We start from the raw sequence: 18,803 nt of genomic DNA, 5'->3' as shown, positions 1-18,803 counted from the left end.
GCAGATACTGCTTAGTTTTTTTTAATACGTCCAACACCTAATATGATGTGTGGCATGTGATAAGTAACTGATAAATGCGACTTTGTCGACCCATAAATGTAAGAGGGAGAATTATACCTTCTCACCTCTGCTTCAGAGAATCCTTTTTTTCCTTCAAGATATAATTTAAGTATCACCACCTTTTGTATGAAACCTTCTCTCATCCCCCATTAACTCCTTTGCATTTATTTTATATGGATGTATATCTGTATGTATACATACACACACAAACACACACACATATATAGTATATATATACTTGTATATGGACATGATGCCTCCATTAGAATGGAAGCTCCTTGAGAGTAGGGATTGTGTCTGAGGTCTTTGAACTTGGGTCTTCCTGACTCCAGGCCCAGCTCTCTATCTATCGTACTACCTAGTTGTTGAGAACTGAGGTGGACTCAGGGAGAAATGTCCCTTACCTAGGGCAAGAGAATCTGGGTTAGTGATGACAGGAGTGTCTTGGAGAGAAGAGGAAAGGAGAGAAAGTGGTCACCACCCCAGTGTTTCACCCTAGCTGTCAATTCTGCCTTTGATCTCTTCCTTTCCACTGTGGCCACAACTACCTGAGTTTGTACCTTTTTTTTAAAAATCCATTTTATCAGGGGATACAATTCACACAAGTTCACTAGCTCCCTGCTGCCTATGATGTAAAGTAAAAACTCTTGATCTTGTCCTTTCAAAACCACCACACCCTCCCTATCCATTAGGATCCTCCATTGCTTGGCAAAAGACACTCCCATGTTTCAGACCAACAAGAGTAAATTCCAGCCCTTTGTTCTTGTTCCAAACTGCCTGGTCTCTAAATGTTTCTTCATGACATTTCTTGTGCTCTAGATTTCTTCCTCCTACCCTGGCCACTTTCCTATGTTCATCTGCCAAATTCTTTCTTTTTTCAAGGTTCAAAACATACACCCCTTCCTCCATGAATTTTTCCCTGATTTTTCCAGAGGGGATTTCTATCTCCTCAAACTTCTCTTTGTTTTTACTCTGTCCTCTTCTGCGTTTATCTCATTTTCCCTTGTATTATGGTCAGTTGTCTACTTGCTTTTCTCCCCATTAAGATTCTTCAGTTTCTTAAGCCTGGGCGATAGTATTGGACTTGGGAGTCACAAAGACTTAGGTTCAGATCCCATCTCTGACACTACCTCTATGAGCCTAGACAATGAGGGTTTCTTGTATTCAAATAAGTCTTATATTCAAATAAGTGTACTTGGTTCCTCATCTATAAAATTAAGAGGTTAAACTAGGTGGTTTTTAGGATCCCTTCCACCCCTGATTCTATGATCCCATGTGTTATTCATCTTTGTATCCCCCCAGCAGGCCTTGGGGCAAGAATAGGCTGTACGGAAGTCCCACTTCTGACACCTGCTGACTGTGTGACCCCCTAAGTCAGTCGCTTCATCTCTCAAGGTACTGGTAGCTCATGAACGCTATAAAAAGCAGAGAAAGTGCCAACATTCAATGGAAAAGGGAGCTTTCTCTTCCAGGAATTCCCTATGCCACTGAAGTCTCATCCCAATTCTCCTTCTGGTCCCAGTGCAGGGCCTTGCCTGAACTAGGCATTTCATAAATGTTTGTTGAATTGAACTTATAAAATGGGAGGGAGGGGAAACTGACTTTTATTCAATCTTCAAATTCCATGATGTACCATGATGATTGCTATTATTTTGTTATTAGTATTCTTATGGCGGAGTAAGTTTGAGTCCCAACTCCAACATTCACAAGCTGTGTGATTCTAGAAAAGTCATATGACCTTTTTTTGGGGTGGGGAAGGCAAAGTAATTGGGGTTAAGTGACTTGCCCAAGATCACACAGCTAGTACGAGGCTGGCATTGAACTCAGGTCCTCCTGACTTCAGGTCCAGTGCTGTACTCAATGTACCACTGAGCTGACCTTTTGGAGATGGTGTTTTCACTTGTACACTCACCAGGAATGATATTTGAACTGCCTAACTTAGGACGTTGTAAGAAAAGCATTTTGCCATAATGCAGGCCTTTAAGAATTCTATAAATGTGAGGTAGTATTTTTAAATAGTGCACTTTCCTACCAACCTCCATGTAATGTAGGTAGTTAATCCTGCAACACAGTAATTCTATTGCAGTAGGATTCTTACAAGTTACATTTGTCTGGCAGAATAGTAAAAGTCATGAGAATGGTAAAGCAAACAGGAAAAAATGTCTTCTGTTAATGAGAGGATCAGTGGGATCTGGGGGAGGATGGCAGATAAGCAGCGATGATAAAAAGGAACAAAAAACAGAAGGGATGTTTCAGATCAATGAATTGATAATGAGTTGGGAAGATACAAATTGGAATCGGAAAGGAAAAGCACTAGTTGTATTAGGAAGCCAAGGAGAATGTCAGATGTGAAGCTTATCCCTGAGGAGATACAGAAAGGATGCTACAGAGACCAAAAAGTGGCAGAGGTCAAGCAGCTGCTGAAATCTGGAAGGAGGAGGTTGGGGGCAAAGCTGAATTTGAGAAAGAAGAAAAGGGAATAACGGAGTGGTTAACCTCAGGCAGCTAGATGGAACACAGAAATGCAAGGAGGTAGAGAGCATCTCTTTAGAGAACCCACATTGCTAGAAAATGTGAAGTTATGTGGTAGAAAGAAGGAAGCCTCCAAAGAGTTAAAAAAAAATAGCTTTTATGGTTATTATTTAGGCCATAGGGAACTATGGTCTGAAATCACACATCCAGACGTTTTCCTACTCTTAACCAGATCTTCTGGTTTCAATATATACTTTATGGACAAAGCCCTGAGATCAGCAAAGCTATAATGCAATGTGCTGAAGTGTTTAGCCACTGGTGGGCCCAATTTTTAAGACATCACAGCACACTTGTGATTTAGTGAACAGCGGCTGGAATTGTTGCGGGCTCTTAATAACTCATTGATTGTCGTAATTAGGTAATGCAATGTTAATGCTCTCGGCGAATGGGTACATGAGACTGCACTGTGCATTATGCTAGGACCCTTTGGGCTTTAAAAAAAATCCATTTCCTCTTGGATTTGCCACAGGAGTGGGGATGCCTTTCTGGAGGGCTTAAGCGTCAAGAATGTGGAAAAGGGATTTTATACAAAACTAGTGAGCATTTATATGGAATGTAATGCCTAAATATACAGACTGAAGTTTTAACAGTTCTTATACATGCCTAACCCGTTGAATCCCTTTCCTTTTTTATTTGAAAGCAGCTACTCCATATTACTTATTCTACCAAGATGCATGCTTTAGTTCTTAAACCAAATGCAGACCTTGCAAAGATGGATATTAACTGGGTCCAAAGAAGTATTTCACATCTGCCTCTCTCCAGCTCTAAGCGCCACCCACTTTTCTTTGTTAGGCTCATGAGCTATATGAGTCATAGCTCTCATCTCCTTCCCTTCAGGGAAAGTGAGTGCCTTCCAAAGCCCTACACGACTAGTTTTTCTTTTTCTTTTTTACAAACCCAGATACATTAACAACAAAATAAAATTTCTGTCAGGAGTAAAAGGAAGATGATTTCATCATAGGCACTGTTCTAGCCACCTCTTTAGTCCAGAGTACTACCAGCTGGTCAAAGCCAAGCCTGGGGACTCCTGGAGAGAAATAAAACAGGGAAGAAAGAGGAGAATCTGAAGTGAAAGGGAGGAGATAGAAAGGACAAAAAAGACAAAAGACAGCAAAAAGATAAAGGGATGTGTGGTATGGGTCAGTGGAGGGCCACCAAGAGTGGCCTTTTCAAAAAGGCATCAGGCAGTGGTACTCGCATCATTTTTTCCTGCCCCTGTGTTATAATTGGATACTGACAGAATGTTTTATGACCAGGGTCTAATTCCAATTTTTTTTTGCCCTCTGGTATTTGTTGTCATTCTCTTATCAGTTTGGGTTTGGGGGGCTTGTACTGAATATTTAAATATAATCTAAGGCACTACCAGGTAGTTCATATTGCCTGGATTATGTTCATTTGGTCTGGATAGAAAGACGTCTCCTATTCAATTAACAGAGTTGATGGTAATATGCTGTTTTGATCCCAAAAAGAGAAAAATATGTACAGATATGTACTGAACCCTCTCCCCCCAAAACAATCCTACTAATTATAGTACTTGAGAGAGACTTCAAGAATTACTCTCAGGTTTTATGTTTGGTTTTAGGGAAGAGTGCAACATTTTTCTACTAATTTTCTGAAGTAAACGTAAATTAATAAGGTCTAACAATGAGCTAACCTTTAGTTATCATATATGAAAATTAACAGACAATGTAGAGCAAGACTTAAAGAAACATAAATAGCTAGGGAAAACTGGATCTTTTCATATTAACCCTCAGTTATTATTAATAATGGCAATTTAATCTAACTCTGGCTGTCCCTTCTGCCCAAACAGATTGAATCCTCTGCATGCAAAGTCCTCTTGGCTCCTTTTTGGCTTCTCTATGACTCAGCTAAGTTTTGAACCCCTTAGGCTTCTCTTAAACTTATTTCTGATTTTCAGTACTTGAAAGGAGACATGATATCATTAGTATGGGGTTTTCCCTCCACTAATGCAGATCCCCCTCTATGTCTTAGTATTTGGATGCTGGGGCCAAAAAATTCATCACCCAGTGGCCAACCTTCTGGTGATGAGCTCCTCCAAAGTTAGCTAGTCTGGTCCTTGGATGAGAGATCCATAGTCTGTTGCCAAGCCTGTTCTCAAAGCCTTTCCAGCTCAGCAAGATGTGCCAGGGCTCACGCTATGCTGGCATATCCTCCAAAGAGCCCAGGGATATCTCTATACCATAATGTAGCACCAGAGGAGGACTTTATTGGAGATATCTGGGCCTTTGGTTGCCTTCACCATGCTAGTGGAGGGGAGGATTGCAGCTCAGCACATACCAAATTTCCTAACAGAATTTGTCTAAGCAGGAAAAGATTTTTCCTTAGCAAGCCTGGTCATTCGCTCCAATCTTCCCTCCTCCCTCTGTATCTGACCTTTACTTTTACTGAATATTAAAGTTATTGATTGGGTATTTTCCTCAGAAACTCTCAATTTTACTGCTTCTGCTTTTCACACGTTGCTTTCAGTTACACAGGCTTAGCTTCAAGAAAATCCTTAGCTTATAAAAGTCAGATTTAAGAAATAGCATCTGAATAGTAGTGTGGCCCAGTGAAAAGAGCACTGGTTCTAGAGTCAGAAGACTTGGGTACAAATCCAACCACACACTCGTTTCTTGTGTGACCTTGGAGGGGTACTTCTTTACCTCTGAACATCTCAGATGCCTTATTTTGAAGTAATATAAAATCTGGGTGGGGGAGTGAACTAGATGACCTCTGGCCTCCCAGCTCTAGCTCTATGATCTTATGATGAATAAAGGAAAGGTATACGATGGTTTCTCAGCACTCATTCCTAAGAAGCTTGGAGAACCCAAGGGATGATCCTGTCTCAAAGACAGCACTGACCGTTTGAGGAGTCTCCTTCTTATCTTATAGGAGCTGTATAGTCAAATGTACATAATCAAAGGAACATGTATTTATCTAGTGCTTCAAATTTATACTGCCTTCACCACAACTGGCTTGTGGGATTAGGAAGTGCCAGTATTATGTCCGTTTTACAGATGAGGAAACTGAGACTCAGAGAGTTGAAATTCCTCGCCCAAGGTCAGAGTGGTGTTAGTGTGAATTGGAGGCTGGATGAGTTGTCAGAGATGTTATAGAGGGACTTCATATCCAGCTTCATAGCCAAGCCAACCCTGAGATTCTGTCATTCCAGATACGGACTGAAAGACAATGGGAAGGATTCAGAATTGCCATGGCTTCTTTAGAGAAACCTTTCTTTTTACCTGTGACTGGAAAACAATTTAAGGTGAGAAAAGAAGCCCCTATAAAGTCTTCAAGATTCTCCAAACCAAACCCGCAGGCCCTAAGCACATCCTGGACCCCTCTGGGGGTTACAGAATGCAGGACAGAGGCCTCCCTAAGTCCCTACTGCCCCTGCTCACCAAAGAGTAAGAGTTGTTACTATGTGTGTCTACCTCCTGCTTCCCCCTCCACAAGAGCAGGTTCACTGGCCAATTTTCTGTTTTATCCTTTAATAAAAATGAAACTCCTCTCTAGTTTTTGGTAGACATTTACATTCCTAAGCCTCTTCTCGCAGAGCCATCTAAAATAGATCAGTATATTGCAGAAATTTTAGGTATTAAATATAATCCACTAGACAGTTATTAGATTAAGAAGTCACAAGACAAATAAATTGGTTTTGCAATGGGTCCTGAAAATATCAGATCATTGGGTTAGTTTGTATAACTGTTAACTAGTTTAAGGGAATTAGACATGCCTCAGAACTTCATTAAGTCATCAGAGACACTCGGGGAATTTGAAAGTGTCCAAAAGGTTAGTTTGTTAAATGGTATTCTAGTGACCAGAAAGAGTTAATGTGGCTTTTGGAATTACCAATCACACTCCCAAAACAGAGCTGACATGTTGAAAGAATTTGCTTGATTTGTATTTTAACTTTTTCTTGGATTTTTTTCTGCCATTCTTGGAAACCTGACATCTCCCCATCCACTCTTCCTCTTGCTCTTCAAAAAGTGGACAGGATTAATTGCCTTATGATTATATTGGGGGAGGGAGGAAGAAAAATATTAAATGAATAGATGTTGTAATAAAAGTGTAACCTTAAGAATGTTCAAATTCACGTTTGAAATTTGAAGCGGGCACTTTATCCAATAGCGTACGCATTTTTCATTGATATCCTTGGGAATACGTATTATAATAGAAAACAAATTAAAAATTTAAAGCAAAAATATTAAACAATCAAACACAGTGGCAATAGAAATCAACCTTAGCATTTTCCCAAGACTGCAAAATAGCTGTATGCTGATAAATCTCTTGCAAATCATTCTTAATTTGCTAACACATGTTGCTTAATAAAAAGAAAGCAAAAAGGAAAAGGAAAATGAGTTCCCTTAAATTTACCAGTGTTCTTTTTTTCTATAAAATAGACTAACACTTCAACAGTTTTTATATGCCTTTCCCTGAAGAAACACTTTTCAAATGTGGTTTCCATGCTTAATATTATTACGTTGCATGTCAGATACCCATCAAGGAAAAATTACCCTCTTATCTCTGAACTGTGGAATATTAGTCAGGATGCTATGCTTTCCTGGCATTTGTGCCTTCCTTAATACCAGAAGGGGAGAGCTCAGAGTGAATTAGCCTCACTTAAGGAGAACAAAATATCTCTGCAGATGTCAGGGTACTTAGTGTGATTTGGGATCATTAGAAATGAAGTCACTTTCCCCACCTCCAGCCTCCAATTTGGTGTAACCACTACTGAATTTTCTAACATCAGTTAAATGATAAATACCGTATTCTGAATAAGGATTTGGTTTAGTTTTAATCCAAAATCTGATAATATAGCTTATGTAACAACTCTTTACTCAGGTCTTTAGGTGAGTAAGTTTTGCTACCTGAAATACTGAACTGACATCAGAGGGAATTCAAATTTGCCAAGGATGCATGGTATGGTCCATGGTAAAGAAATGATTCCGAACCTCATTCTCTATTGCTCAAATAAAATAAGGGATGATATAGCACCCAAATGAGAAACCAGAGACCCATATATACCCTTACACACAGGGGAAAGAGGGGAACTCAGTCATTTGGTCTGCAAATCTGAATATAACTCATGAAAAATTACCCAGCCACCTTCATAAACCTAGAGTTCCCAAACTGGGAAGTCACAAAATAGAGTAGCTGCTACTACCTGGGGGGGATACTTGGACAAATCAGCCAGAATTCTTTGCCTTCACATCTTTTTTTTTTTCTTCTCAAAGCAGGGCAAAAAAGAAGCCCCAGATATGTTCCAGTGGTTTTTATTTTATGTGTGTAAGCATGCAGGGAACTGTGAAATACCATTTATTATTAAATAATTTATTCTATTGCCCAATTCAATACATTGGATTTGCTTTTGTGTGCATTTCACTGTTCAGGGCCTGGAATGGTCTCTGAGGTTTCATTTTAGGTATGAACTTGAAAAACTAACATTTTTGGCCAGTGAGATCTTTTCAGTCCTTCTGAAATTATTTTAAGCTTAGGAATTATAATGCGAGGCAATTGTTTGTAAACGGTATAAAGAGCAGCATGGAATGAGTCCGTGATACTGACTCAAGCGAATAACTAGGCTTATCACAGTATCAGCACACAGGGGGATGCCATTAGCCAGCTGGACATCCCTTCTACTGCCCAGCAAGCAAGTAGGAGACGAGGTCAGAGGCCAGCTGGCTGTTTACTCAATCAGTAAATAAGGAATTATTCAGCTCATGAAACATATTACTCTAAATCCTACCTGCGATTCACAAAGCTGCATTACAAACCACTTGACACCTAATATGGCCCCTCTACCAGACCATACAACAGCAGTGAAGGTGCTTCCAGAGGCCATCGGCCACTTCCCTGATGAATCACAAGAGGCACTGGGTAATTACTGTAACATGGAAAGAAATAGCTGCCAAGAACAAAACTTCATCTCCGTTTTTGAAATGAATGCCTTTGAGCTCCAGATGCCATCTGTCCCCAGCAGAGATGTAAAGTTTCAACAACTGGGTGACTAGCCTTCCTCACTTTTGTCTGGCCTGAACCACCAGTTTGGGGGGGAGGGGGGCAAGTTTCTCTCTCCTACAATTATTGCTTGTTGATTTGTTAACAGCAAAAAAAAAAAAAAAAAAAATCTTACATTTATGTCTCCTTTCAGAGGGAAAATTCCACCAGTCAGAAATCGTGTATTTTCTTTTGATATCAGAATCCCGTATTTCCTTTTCTGCATTTTCATACCAAATGGAAAGGCATGAGGTCACACACAAAATCTTAAATTAATACAATACTGATGGAAGTATACGTCAGTTATGACCGTAAAGGTAGAGATGTGTATCTTTCTTTCTAGAAGACCTATCTAGTGATCGATATCTATAGATATATATAGATATGTATATATACTTATATAAATGTATATATGTATGTATATATGTGTATATACATATACACAAATTTTATATATACATATACACAAATTTTATATATACATATACACAAATTTTATATATACATATATAAATGCATTTTCCAGTCACCTCCTGGTGTCCCTGGATTCTTTTGTATCCTAACTAAAATCCCACCTTCTAAAGGAAGCCTTTCCCAATCCCTCTTAACTCAAGCTCCTTCCTTCTCAGTTATTTGCTATTTATCTTGCATATCCCTTGTTTGTACATTTTTGTTTGCTTGTCTTCCCCTTTCTCAGTATCCCCTGCACTTGTGTGGCATCCACTCATGGGTCTGACCCTACCACTGCTCAGTGTGGAAGCTTCGATCAGCTCCATTTTCTGTCTGGGCTGGTTTGCCCATCCTCAGGCAGTCACATAATGGACCTCACCCCGCTGCATCTCAGAACTCTTGAGCTTCAGTGATTCATCAACCTTACTGTCCCCAGTAGCAGGTATTACAGGCAGGGGCAAGCACGGTTGGTTTTTTTTTTTATTTCAGCTGACAACCACAAAGCCTTGGCTTTCTCCAAAAGCAAGTCAGCATTTTCTTGGTGACCACTGGAGATAATATGTACTCTCTGGGGGAAGTTTCCTCACCAACTGTGGCTTTCAGCTGCTCCCTCCCCTTAATCCATAGCATTGGTTCATTTGACAGATGTGGATGGAGCATGTGCTGCAGCAAATGCCAAGAGGAAATAAGGCACAGATCTTGTCTTTAGAAAGCCTATAGTCTAGTTTTCTTAGATCTTTGGAAGGGTCAATCTAGGGCTGAAAGATTTCCAAAGCCAACGGCTTACTTTACAAATGTGGAAACTGAGATCTAGGAAAAATTAAGTGACTTGCTGAGGCTCCACAGGTACCCACATCATGCTTACTTTCACGTCTGGGCCAAGTGTGTAGGAAGATGTGTGTATATGTTTCTTTGACCTCCCAAATTCTGTCCGTCTCGGTGACCATGTGGAATGCAAAGGCTGCCAATTTAATTCAGCTTAAACCATGAGCTCTGGTGCAGAGAAAAGAGGTCTGGCCTTGTAGTCAGAAAATCTGGATGTGAATCTCAGGGTACTAACTGTTATCATCCTGGACACATCATGCTCCTTCCCCAACCTGCAGTTTCTTCACTAGTAAAATGGTAATATTGATATTTGTAGCGCCTTCCTCACAAGGTTGTCCTGGGAAACTGCCTTGTAAACCAAAAAGCATTTCATAAATGCAAATTCATACTAATAGATTCAAGCTTTATCACCAATAATAATGACAATGTAATACTAGCTAACATTTATTATAGTGCTTAAAGATTTGCAAAGCGCTTTATCAAGATTATCTCATTTTATCCTCACAACAGTCCTGGGAGGTAGGTGTTATTATCATCTCCGTTTTGCAGATGAGCAAACTGAGAAATTAAGTGACTTGCACAGGGTCACACAGCTAGTAAGTATCTGAGTTGGATTTGAATTCAGGTCTTCCTGACTCCAGTTCCAGCACTCTGTCCATTGTGCCATCTAGCTACCCTCATAGTGATTAGCTGTTAGTATAATGAAGTTTATATTTGACAGGCAGCTAAGATATTTAAGTTATTTTACCTTTTAAGATGTCTTGAATAGAGACTATGTCCTGTATATGTTACATAGAAGTCAGGAAAATTTTTTGATTCCAAGTTTTTCTCTACTTTTTTTCCCCCTGGAAAAGAAAATAACCTTTCCCCACAATCCTCAGTGTCTATTCACCAGACAGTCTAGGAAGCTGAACACATAGAAAAAGAATTTGGCTTTCAAATTTTAACCTGAGTACAGAGTAAAGGCCTTCCTCTCTCTTCTCTAGGCTGGGTGTGCACATTCATACCAAATATATTTCTCTCTCCCATCACTCCCCTTCATCCAGTCTGAGTTCTAGTCAAACTGGACTACTCTTGGTCTCTCCTTCACTTCCTGCCCTTTCCTTTTTTCCTGGATTTGTTCATCTGCTGGCTGATCCTTGGGTCTCTCTTTTGGCTAATCTCTCCCTGTTAAAGTCTCTTCTTCCTTCAAGGATTTCCCTCTGATGCTGACTCCTACTTGAAAAAATTCCCCAAACCACCATCCCCTTCTACAACCTCTGTGTGTTATAATTCTTCATTTCTTCCATTAGATTATAAGCTCATTGAAAGCAGACCCTGAGTTTGCTATATTTCTATTCCCAGGACAAAGTAGGTAGGCACTTAATTTGTTTGTTGAATTTAGCTGAACAGAAAAGAAGATGTAACCATGACCCGTTATTCCCAAGTGTGCAATTGACTAAGATTGGTTCCAATATTCCAGGCTGACCCAGACAGTGATCTCTCTTTTTAAATCACTGTGCCCTTACCAGAGTTTACTCTGTGAGAATTTCTGAATATGCAGCATGCATTTCTTGTCCTAAGGGAAAAATACCATGAAATTATGTGAGCAGATAAGCATTCTTTCCATGGGTAAGGATAATTGTGCATCTAATGCACTCCTGGTTTTGTTTTCTACAAAACTTGTCTTCCTGTCAAATGTCTTCTAATTCCCTCCTCAACCTCCCTGAGTCTCCAAATAGCCTTGGCAGGTATGCAGAAGACATGCAGGGACGCACAAATGTGAAATGAAATATCACTGATGTGTACTAATCCTCTGATAGTGTGCCCACCATAAAAAAACAAAAAAACAACAAAAAACAAAAGCCAGTCAACCTACAAAAGACTACAAAAACACCTTAAATCTGTCAGGGCTTTGGATCTGCCTGCTGCCTCTATCAGTGGAGTCGTTCTTCCTGTTCCATTTGTGTTTTAGGATCTAATATGCAGCCCAGAAGCCCCTGTGGTCACGTCTCTGATGAGTAGGTGTATGGGCCGTAGGGTAGAGGCAGGTGCTCCAAGTTCCTCCAACTTCAATCTCCATCAAAATGCTGACATGAACGTGCGGCTATCTCCCAGCCCAGATGCTGGCTTTGGAGTTGTGGCCAGACATTCACTCCATCCTCTCTTTATTATGTGCACTGACTTTTGAATGCCTTTCTAAAGGTCTTGACCCTTTAAAGTACCAGTGGCACTTGGGTGTCCTATAGTCCAAAGGCAGGAATGGACATAAAAGAGAGAAAGATCATTTGTTATCCTGACTTGACCGTTTTGAACACCTCAGGTCAAATCTTCTACATATCCTGTTTGTTTCTGTTCCCCATAATTCTCATCATCTCAAGTTTTTATCACTTTACAAATGTATAGAATTGTAAATTTGTGTGTGTGTAAGGATGTGCCAGGTTCTGTTGTAGATTTCTAGAGGCAAAACATTAGATGCTTCTTAGAGAATCTTGCTTCAAAATAGTTCTTATTTGTGGAATAAATCAGTATTTTTCTAGTGTGCCCAATGTACTGATCTAAACAGATATATGATTTTTTTTAATAATGGGAGTGGCCTGTGGGGTAAAGTATTGTCATGATTTTGGGAATGGTAATTAATCATTATCGTAAAATAAAATTTAATAAATACATTTTAATTTGAAGTTCACTAGATTTGTACCAGTAGAAGAGTGATGGTGATGAGCTCTCATTAAAAATTTTTTTTTCTTTTAAACCTACTGGATCTGAGAGTCACTCATTTTCATTTTATTAGTTTGTTATTTGGCTTATTTTTGCATATGCCTGAGGTGCAGTGGAGTTGGAGATTAAGTAACTGAGTTTTAGTTTTGGTTTCCTCTTACTAGCTGTGTGTTTGGGTAAGTCACTTCAGCTCTGGTCCTCAGTTTCCTCATTTGTAAAACAGAGATGATAACACTGACCTGTCCTTCCCTCCCAGGGAAGTGCTTTGCAAACAATCCTTTGCTGTGTCCCTTTCAGCTGTTTACAGGGTGATGCAAAGAAGGAGGCCCTGAATTTTTGGAGAGGTATTGGTTTTCAATTTTGACTCTGTTGCTTGCTATCTGTATGAGACAGAGGATTTTGGTTTCCTCATCTGTGAAGATCCTTCCTAGCTCTTACTCTGTTTATATTTCATTACAGCTCTTTTTCTTCAAAAAAGATACATTTAATTAATGCTTCACTCTTAAAACTAACTGATCTACATGTCATAATATTCACCAGAATACTGCCCTGTCTTTGATGCTTTCAAATACTTAAAATTCCATTGCAGTTGGGGAGTAGACCATTTAATCTGCTGAAAAGTGCTGGTTCAGTACTAATCTGATTCAATAAGCATTTATGAAGCTCCTGCTATGTGCCAGACTCTGTGAGGGACTGGAAATATAAAGGCAAAAAACCAAAACACACATCTGCCTTCAAAGGGTTGCTGTTTTGTAGGACATTACCCTGTTAACAAAGATACATCCTGATGACGCCCAGAAAGAAGGACTTAGCTCTTCAATTGCAATGGCAATTTACCTCAAGGTATCTGCCCTGCTTTAAACCAATATCTCATCCATGCTGCCATCATTCCCTGAATCTAGTAATCAGAGCACTGTCCTATCCAAGTTCATGTCACTGGAACGCATTTTTCTATACTTTTTTTTCTTGCCTCTTTCGCATTAGAACTATGACTTTGAAAAACTGTGCAAAGGAAGTGCCTTCCATTAACTTCCAATTTATTCCCCACCTATTGCGATTCTAAAATGAAGAAAGGGAATGTTAAGAACAGAATTTTAATGTCATTCTGCTGAAAAAGATTTATCCCTTTTAGGAAATCTTGCTGCGGGGTCACATTAATTTTATTAAAACGGAACTTGCTCCAAAAGTAGAAGCAATTCAAATTATGAGGTTGATTCTACTTTACGGATCCTAGAAAAGGTGATATGCAACCAAAAGGTTTCTATGTTAAAGCACATTACCACCAACTTCCATCACAGCTTCAGACTTGTTCCATGGAAAATTTTTGTCTTAGCTTATAATATGAAGTCAAAGTTAGGAGTTTTTACATTTAATTCAAAGCCTCTGCCAGTATTGTCTGTGTGCATTTAATTCTCCAGCGTGACCCCTGAAAAGTTATTCAAATAAGTCATCAGTCCACTTGATTTTATGTGCATATTCACTGCAAAGTTCATGGGTCTTAAAATGGACCACAGTTAATTTCACTGAGGGTTCTCACTGATTTAGGGGACTTTACTGTTTAAACAGCCACATTGGATGGCTATTGGCTACTCGTTTCTTCTGGTGTTCCTTATAACTTCCTAGCTGGATCAGTTAGTTACACACAGATGCTGTCTTGGTTGCATAACAAATGCTTGTTGAATTGAATTTAAAAGCAATTCCTCTGTGTCTTAGAATCCCTAGGTTCTTTTGAAGCTCATTTCTAAAATGAGGTCTCTTCTCTTATCACCAAAATTACCTTGTAATACTTTGTATATTTTATTTATCTGTCCCTAAGTGTACATGATAGAGTATAATCTCCTTGAGGATATGGACCGTTTAATTTTTGTCTTTGTATTTTCAGTGCCTAGCACAATGCTTTGGCATACAAGTAGGAAGGTACTTATTAAATGTTCTTTAATTGACCGATTTTGAATTTGCTCATGGTAGTGAATATCATATTTCCTTCCAACATGCACTTTTGCCCTATGTATGTATGTATTGTCTGGAATTGTGATTTTGTTCAGATGAGGAATTCCCAGGGAGGAAAGTCCCTTCACCAATGCAGCTTGGCAACTGTTTTGAAATTTCCAGCCTTAAAGAGTTGCCTGTCCTCACAGAGAAGTGATTTGTCCATTGATAATAAGTAATTGAAGATAAAAGTCTTCTAAGGACTTTTACAAGTTTAAAAACACATAGAGGTGATGACTGACTGATCAGAATTTTTTGAAGATTTTTTTTTTTTTTTACAGTTCCCCTACTGTGACAGTTGCAAGCAGTGGATGCCATTATTGCTCTTATTTAATCAAATGCATAAAGGAAAATATGTGTTGTGTCCACGCCCAAAGCAAGGTTTATCCATCGTGTGTTTTGGGAGGGGTTGGTTATACCATGTTTTTTGTCTGCAGCTTGTTATATGAGGCAAAATCTCAACACCTTAAACTTTAAAAACGATATTATGGCATTTTATAGAACAAAGGAGAATTTTTGTACTTACTCAAAAAAGGTAGTCCAACCAGTCTCATCACTTTTCGTGGCCAGAAGACCACTATTGCCATGGTAAGTAAATAAAACTAACTCCAGTCCTTGGGCAGTCATGCTTTTCAAACATCCATTGGTCCCTATGGTCAACCATATGACTTGGTTATCAGGGGATACCACCCTCACTGGCATCCGGTTGGGGTCTCGTCTGATTCTGAGAGTATTGCCATTACTATCAGTCACTGCAGTGATATCGTTATCATTACTGTAGCTAAAATTGTACAGGTAATCACCAGTGACGAGGCTCATGGTGTACTGGTGAGTACCGTTGATGTCAAAGATGTAAAGCTCTTGGTCAGTTGGAGAGGCTACTTCATAAAAATTCATGGAATTCAGTAAAGGCTTGTTCTTTGACACAGCCCGGATCCGAATGTTTCCAAGATCGGCGATGTACAGTGTACCATCTGGAGACGCGGCTAAGGAGGAAGGAGCATTGAGTTTGGCGTCCTTGGCATAGCCATCTCCACTCTGATAGCAGTCACAGTTGGCATCATTTTTACAGTCACATTCTGAGGGTATTCCAGCAACTAATGAGATTTCTCCATCTGTTGTGACCTGTCTTATTCGGTTAATCTTCTTTTCATCTGTTTCTGTGATGTATAGGACCCCACTATAGGACACAGCTATTGCTGTGGCTGATTCCAGGGTTGTCTGAACTGCATGTTTCCCTACCGAGTATTCCACTCCAGGGACCTGACAGTGCATTGGCCGCCCAGCAGCAATGCGGACCTGACGGTTTTCAGTGATCTGTAAAACTACGTTATTATCCAAGACATAAATGGAGTTATCCATAGGGTTAATAGCCAAGTCAGTGGGCCATTCCAGACGCACCTTAATAAAAAAAGGAAATTGTTTGGTTAGCCTGTTACTTCACTGCTGTTAATTTACTGGCATTAAATGAAATTAGACCATTCAGTGAAATTAACCTCCATTTGATGAACTCCTTTAAAATTGCTTTTTCAATAGCCACAGTAAAATAAGCTTAAAGGTCTCATGTGAAGACAGATGGAGGAAATAACATTTTACTTAAAAATACACCTCATAGAAAGATGTATTAGAGCTATACACAAACAGCAAATTAGCCTATATGTAGTGAGTCAGTGGATAATGGGGGGATATGAGCCCATATATTCTGGGTTTGCATCCTCGTAGCAGTTAATAAGCACTAAATCCCAGTACTTTTGAGGTTATGAATACATTAGTGTTCTATTGTGTTTTCAGTCAGGGTAATAGTTGAGCTCTCCATTCTAAGTAAAAGTCCAGTGGGGCTAATACTAATGGGTTTTCCATACTACTTGAGATTCTAAGTCATTCACCATAACAGATTAAGAGACGTAAGCAGTTAGGTTTATTTTTAAGAATATCTTCCAGCTGCTACTGTACCAGAATTTTATTACAAATGCTCTCTCATTTCTTACTAATGTTGCAGTTCTGTGCTATACTGAGTTTATCATGAGTGTGACTGTGAAAGAGGAACTTTTTTTTTTTTAGTCATTTCGATACAATCTCTCAGAAGAAGTTTGTCCTGAAGACTGCCACATGTGATAGAGACAACTGATATGAGCTGGAGGACACTATTTATCTAGTAAAAAAGCTATGTGTAAGACAAAACATTGCCATTTAGTTGAATTTTTAAGTTACCTGGCTGATGTGCATGCTGGTATCACAAGTTAAAGGCCTGGCTGAAGTTAGATCATTAGAACCCAGGAGAGTTGATATTATTCCATTTTGGTCGACTTTTCTGATCATGGTTCCATCAACAAAGTAAATTAATCCATTCTTGTCAACAGCCATCCCTGTGTCCAGGAGAAGCAAAATGTTATGGAATTTTAAAAAATTACTTTTGATCACATAATAATCCCAGAGATGGTGGTGAATTATACAAAGTTGGCAGGTATGCTTGTGGAATTCAAACATAGTTAGAAGAGTTCAGTATTACTATTTGTATCACAAATAGTGCAGAATGTACAGAGAGAGATGTAAATACGTGAACAATGTCCAGTAAGCTATAAATGAGCAGCTCAGGCCGTATCTCTTTTTTACCTGGACCTGTGCTTTCACCAGGTTTAAGGAACCCTTGGTGAGGAAATGATCTTCCTATATATATATATATATCTGTCAAATGTTCTATCATTTCTAATTTAGAGCAATGGTCCTCAACCTTGTTCTGTGTCATGGACTCCTGTGTCTGGGCCATAGCCTATGGTTCTGTCCTTGACATAAGGTTAAGTCCATAAAACAAACTGCATAGGATCAGAGAGGGAACCAGTTATATTGAAATGTAGCTATGTATAAATGGAAAAACCCTCCAACTAAAAACCAAGTTTACAGGCCTCAGGTTAAGAACCTCTGAACTAGCTAGTAGGCTGCCTAGAACACTGAGAAAATGACTTGACCAGGGTCACATAGCTAGTATGTTATTTGTCAGGGGTTGGGATCTGAACCCACATCTTGTCTCTGAGATCAGTCCTCTATGTACCATAGCTAAAGATTAACAGTATATTCTGAGTACAAAATGGTGACATCTAAATTCTTTTGCATGTCTAGAAATTGTAGAAATGGGCTAAATTCTGCTACAGTGAACTTTTTTTGTACCATATTCGTTCTAACAAAAATAGTCAAGCTTGAGCTAGTGCTTTGTTGACCTTTCAGCGATAAAATCTCCTATTATGAATAATTCACTGCAGCAAACATTTCGCCCCCAGTCCTTGTCCATACAATAGTCACTTGTTATAATGAAACAGTGTATTAAATGGCAAAGAGCAAGTCATGTCTAGTATGATTGATAGAAAGTTGATCCTGAAGGCTGTTAGCCCCTGTCACCTCCAGAAATCCCACATGCCAAGTGTTTTCCTCATGATACACAGAGAAAAAGTCAAACATCATAACTGGGTGAGTGCTAAGAGGGCTGCTTTGGGGAGATTTTTTTTTAAGTAGGAACAGAATTTTTCAGTTTCAAAGATGACTTCAATTCAATGAAGAATTTGGACACCCTCCTTGAAATTCCCTTTAACAGAATCTGTCCTGAATAGCAGAATATTTGCTTTCTTCTTTGGATAGCTGAAAAAAAATGGCATGAAATCAAAGAGACCAAGAACCCAATATTTGCTGTAAAATCAGCTTAGGCTTCTATCAGTTTCATGCTAAATGGCTTTTAAAAACACTAGATTTGGAAACCGCCTCCTCTCAACACAGCTTTGGGCAAAAGGTCAGACTCAGCATTTAAGACGATCAAGCAATAACTGAATTTCCTTCCTTTCTCTATATTAAAAAAAAAAAGTCCTCCAACAGAAGGCTGTCCCTACCTTTGGGACTCATGAGTGTGGCCTCCACGGCCTTGCCTCCATCACCACATCTCGCTTCATCGAATGGGAGGCACTGCTCTCCTGTCCCGGCCACCACCTCAGCATTTTTAGTGAGGTCTTTTGCACCAGTGAGGGACTTCGGGCGATAAATTCTGCGGGTGTTCGTGTCGGAAACATACAGGTCTCCTGTCACTGGATCGGTTGCAAGGTAGTATCTGTGAGCTGGGTTGCTGCTGCAAAAGGGGATCACATATTTGAACATGATTAAGTGACATTCTGAATACAGAGAGAAAAATGTCTAAAATTTTGATTCTAGAAGACTAGCTAGACACTAGCAAACATGGGAAAGAGTGTAGCAAGTCTCAAAATAAT

The 18,803-nt window shown here is 39.4% G+C and overlaps 1 protein-coding gene across 9 annotated transcripts in view; it reads right to left on the bottom strand.

Annotated features, from left to right (window-relative positions):
• TENM3 (teneurin transmembrane protein 3) overlaps positions 1-18,803 on the bottom strand; it is a 3,393,579-nt gene that overhangs the window by 46,362 nt on the left and 3,328,414 nt on the right. For all 9 annotated transcript variants that reach the window (XM_072622672.1, XM_072622671.1, XM_072622669.1 and 6 more), the window contains 3 exons: positions 18,432-18,664; positions 16,768-16,922; positions 15,083-15,957 (listed from right to left, as the gene is read on the bottom strand). In XM_072622672.1, the coding sequence (XP_072478773.1) occupies positions 15,083-15,957; positions 16,768-16,922; positions 18,432-18,664 (1,263 nt within the window). The remainder of the gene's footprint in view (positions 1-15,082; positions 15,958-16,767; positions 16,923-18,431; positions 18,665-18,803) is intronic.

The sequence above is a fragment of the Notamacropus eugenii genome, chromosome 7 (assembly GCF_028372415.1).
Source record: "Notamacropus eugenii isolate mMacEug1 chromosome 7, mMacEug1.pri_v2, whole genome shotgun sequence".
In the NCBI taxonomy this organism is placed as follows: Eukaryota; Metazoa; Chordata; class Mammalia; order Diprotodontia; family Macropodidae; genus Notamacropus; species Notamacropus eugenii.
Note: the sequence above shows the minus strand (reverse complement) of the source record. Positions and strands in the feature narration are given on the sequence as shown.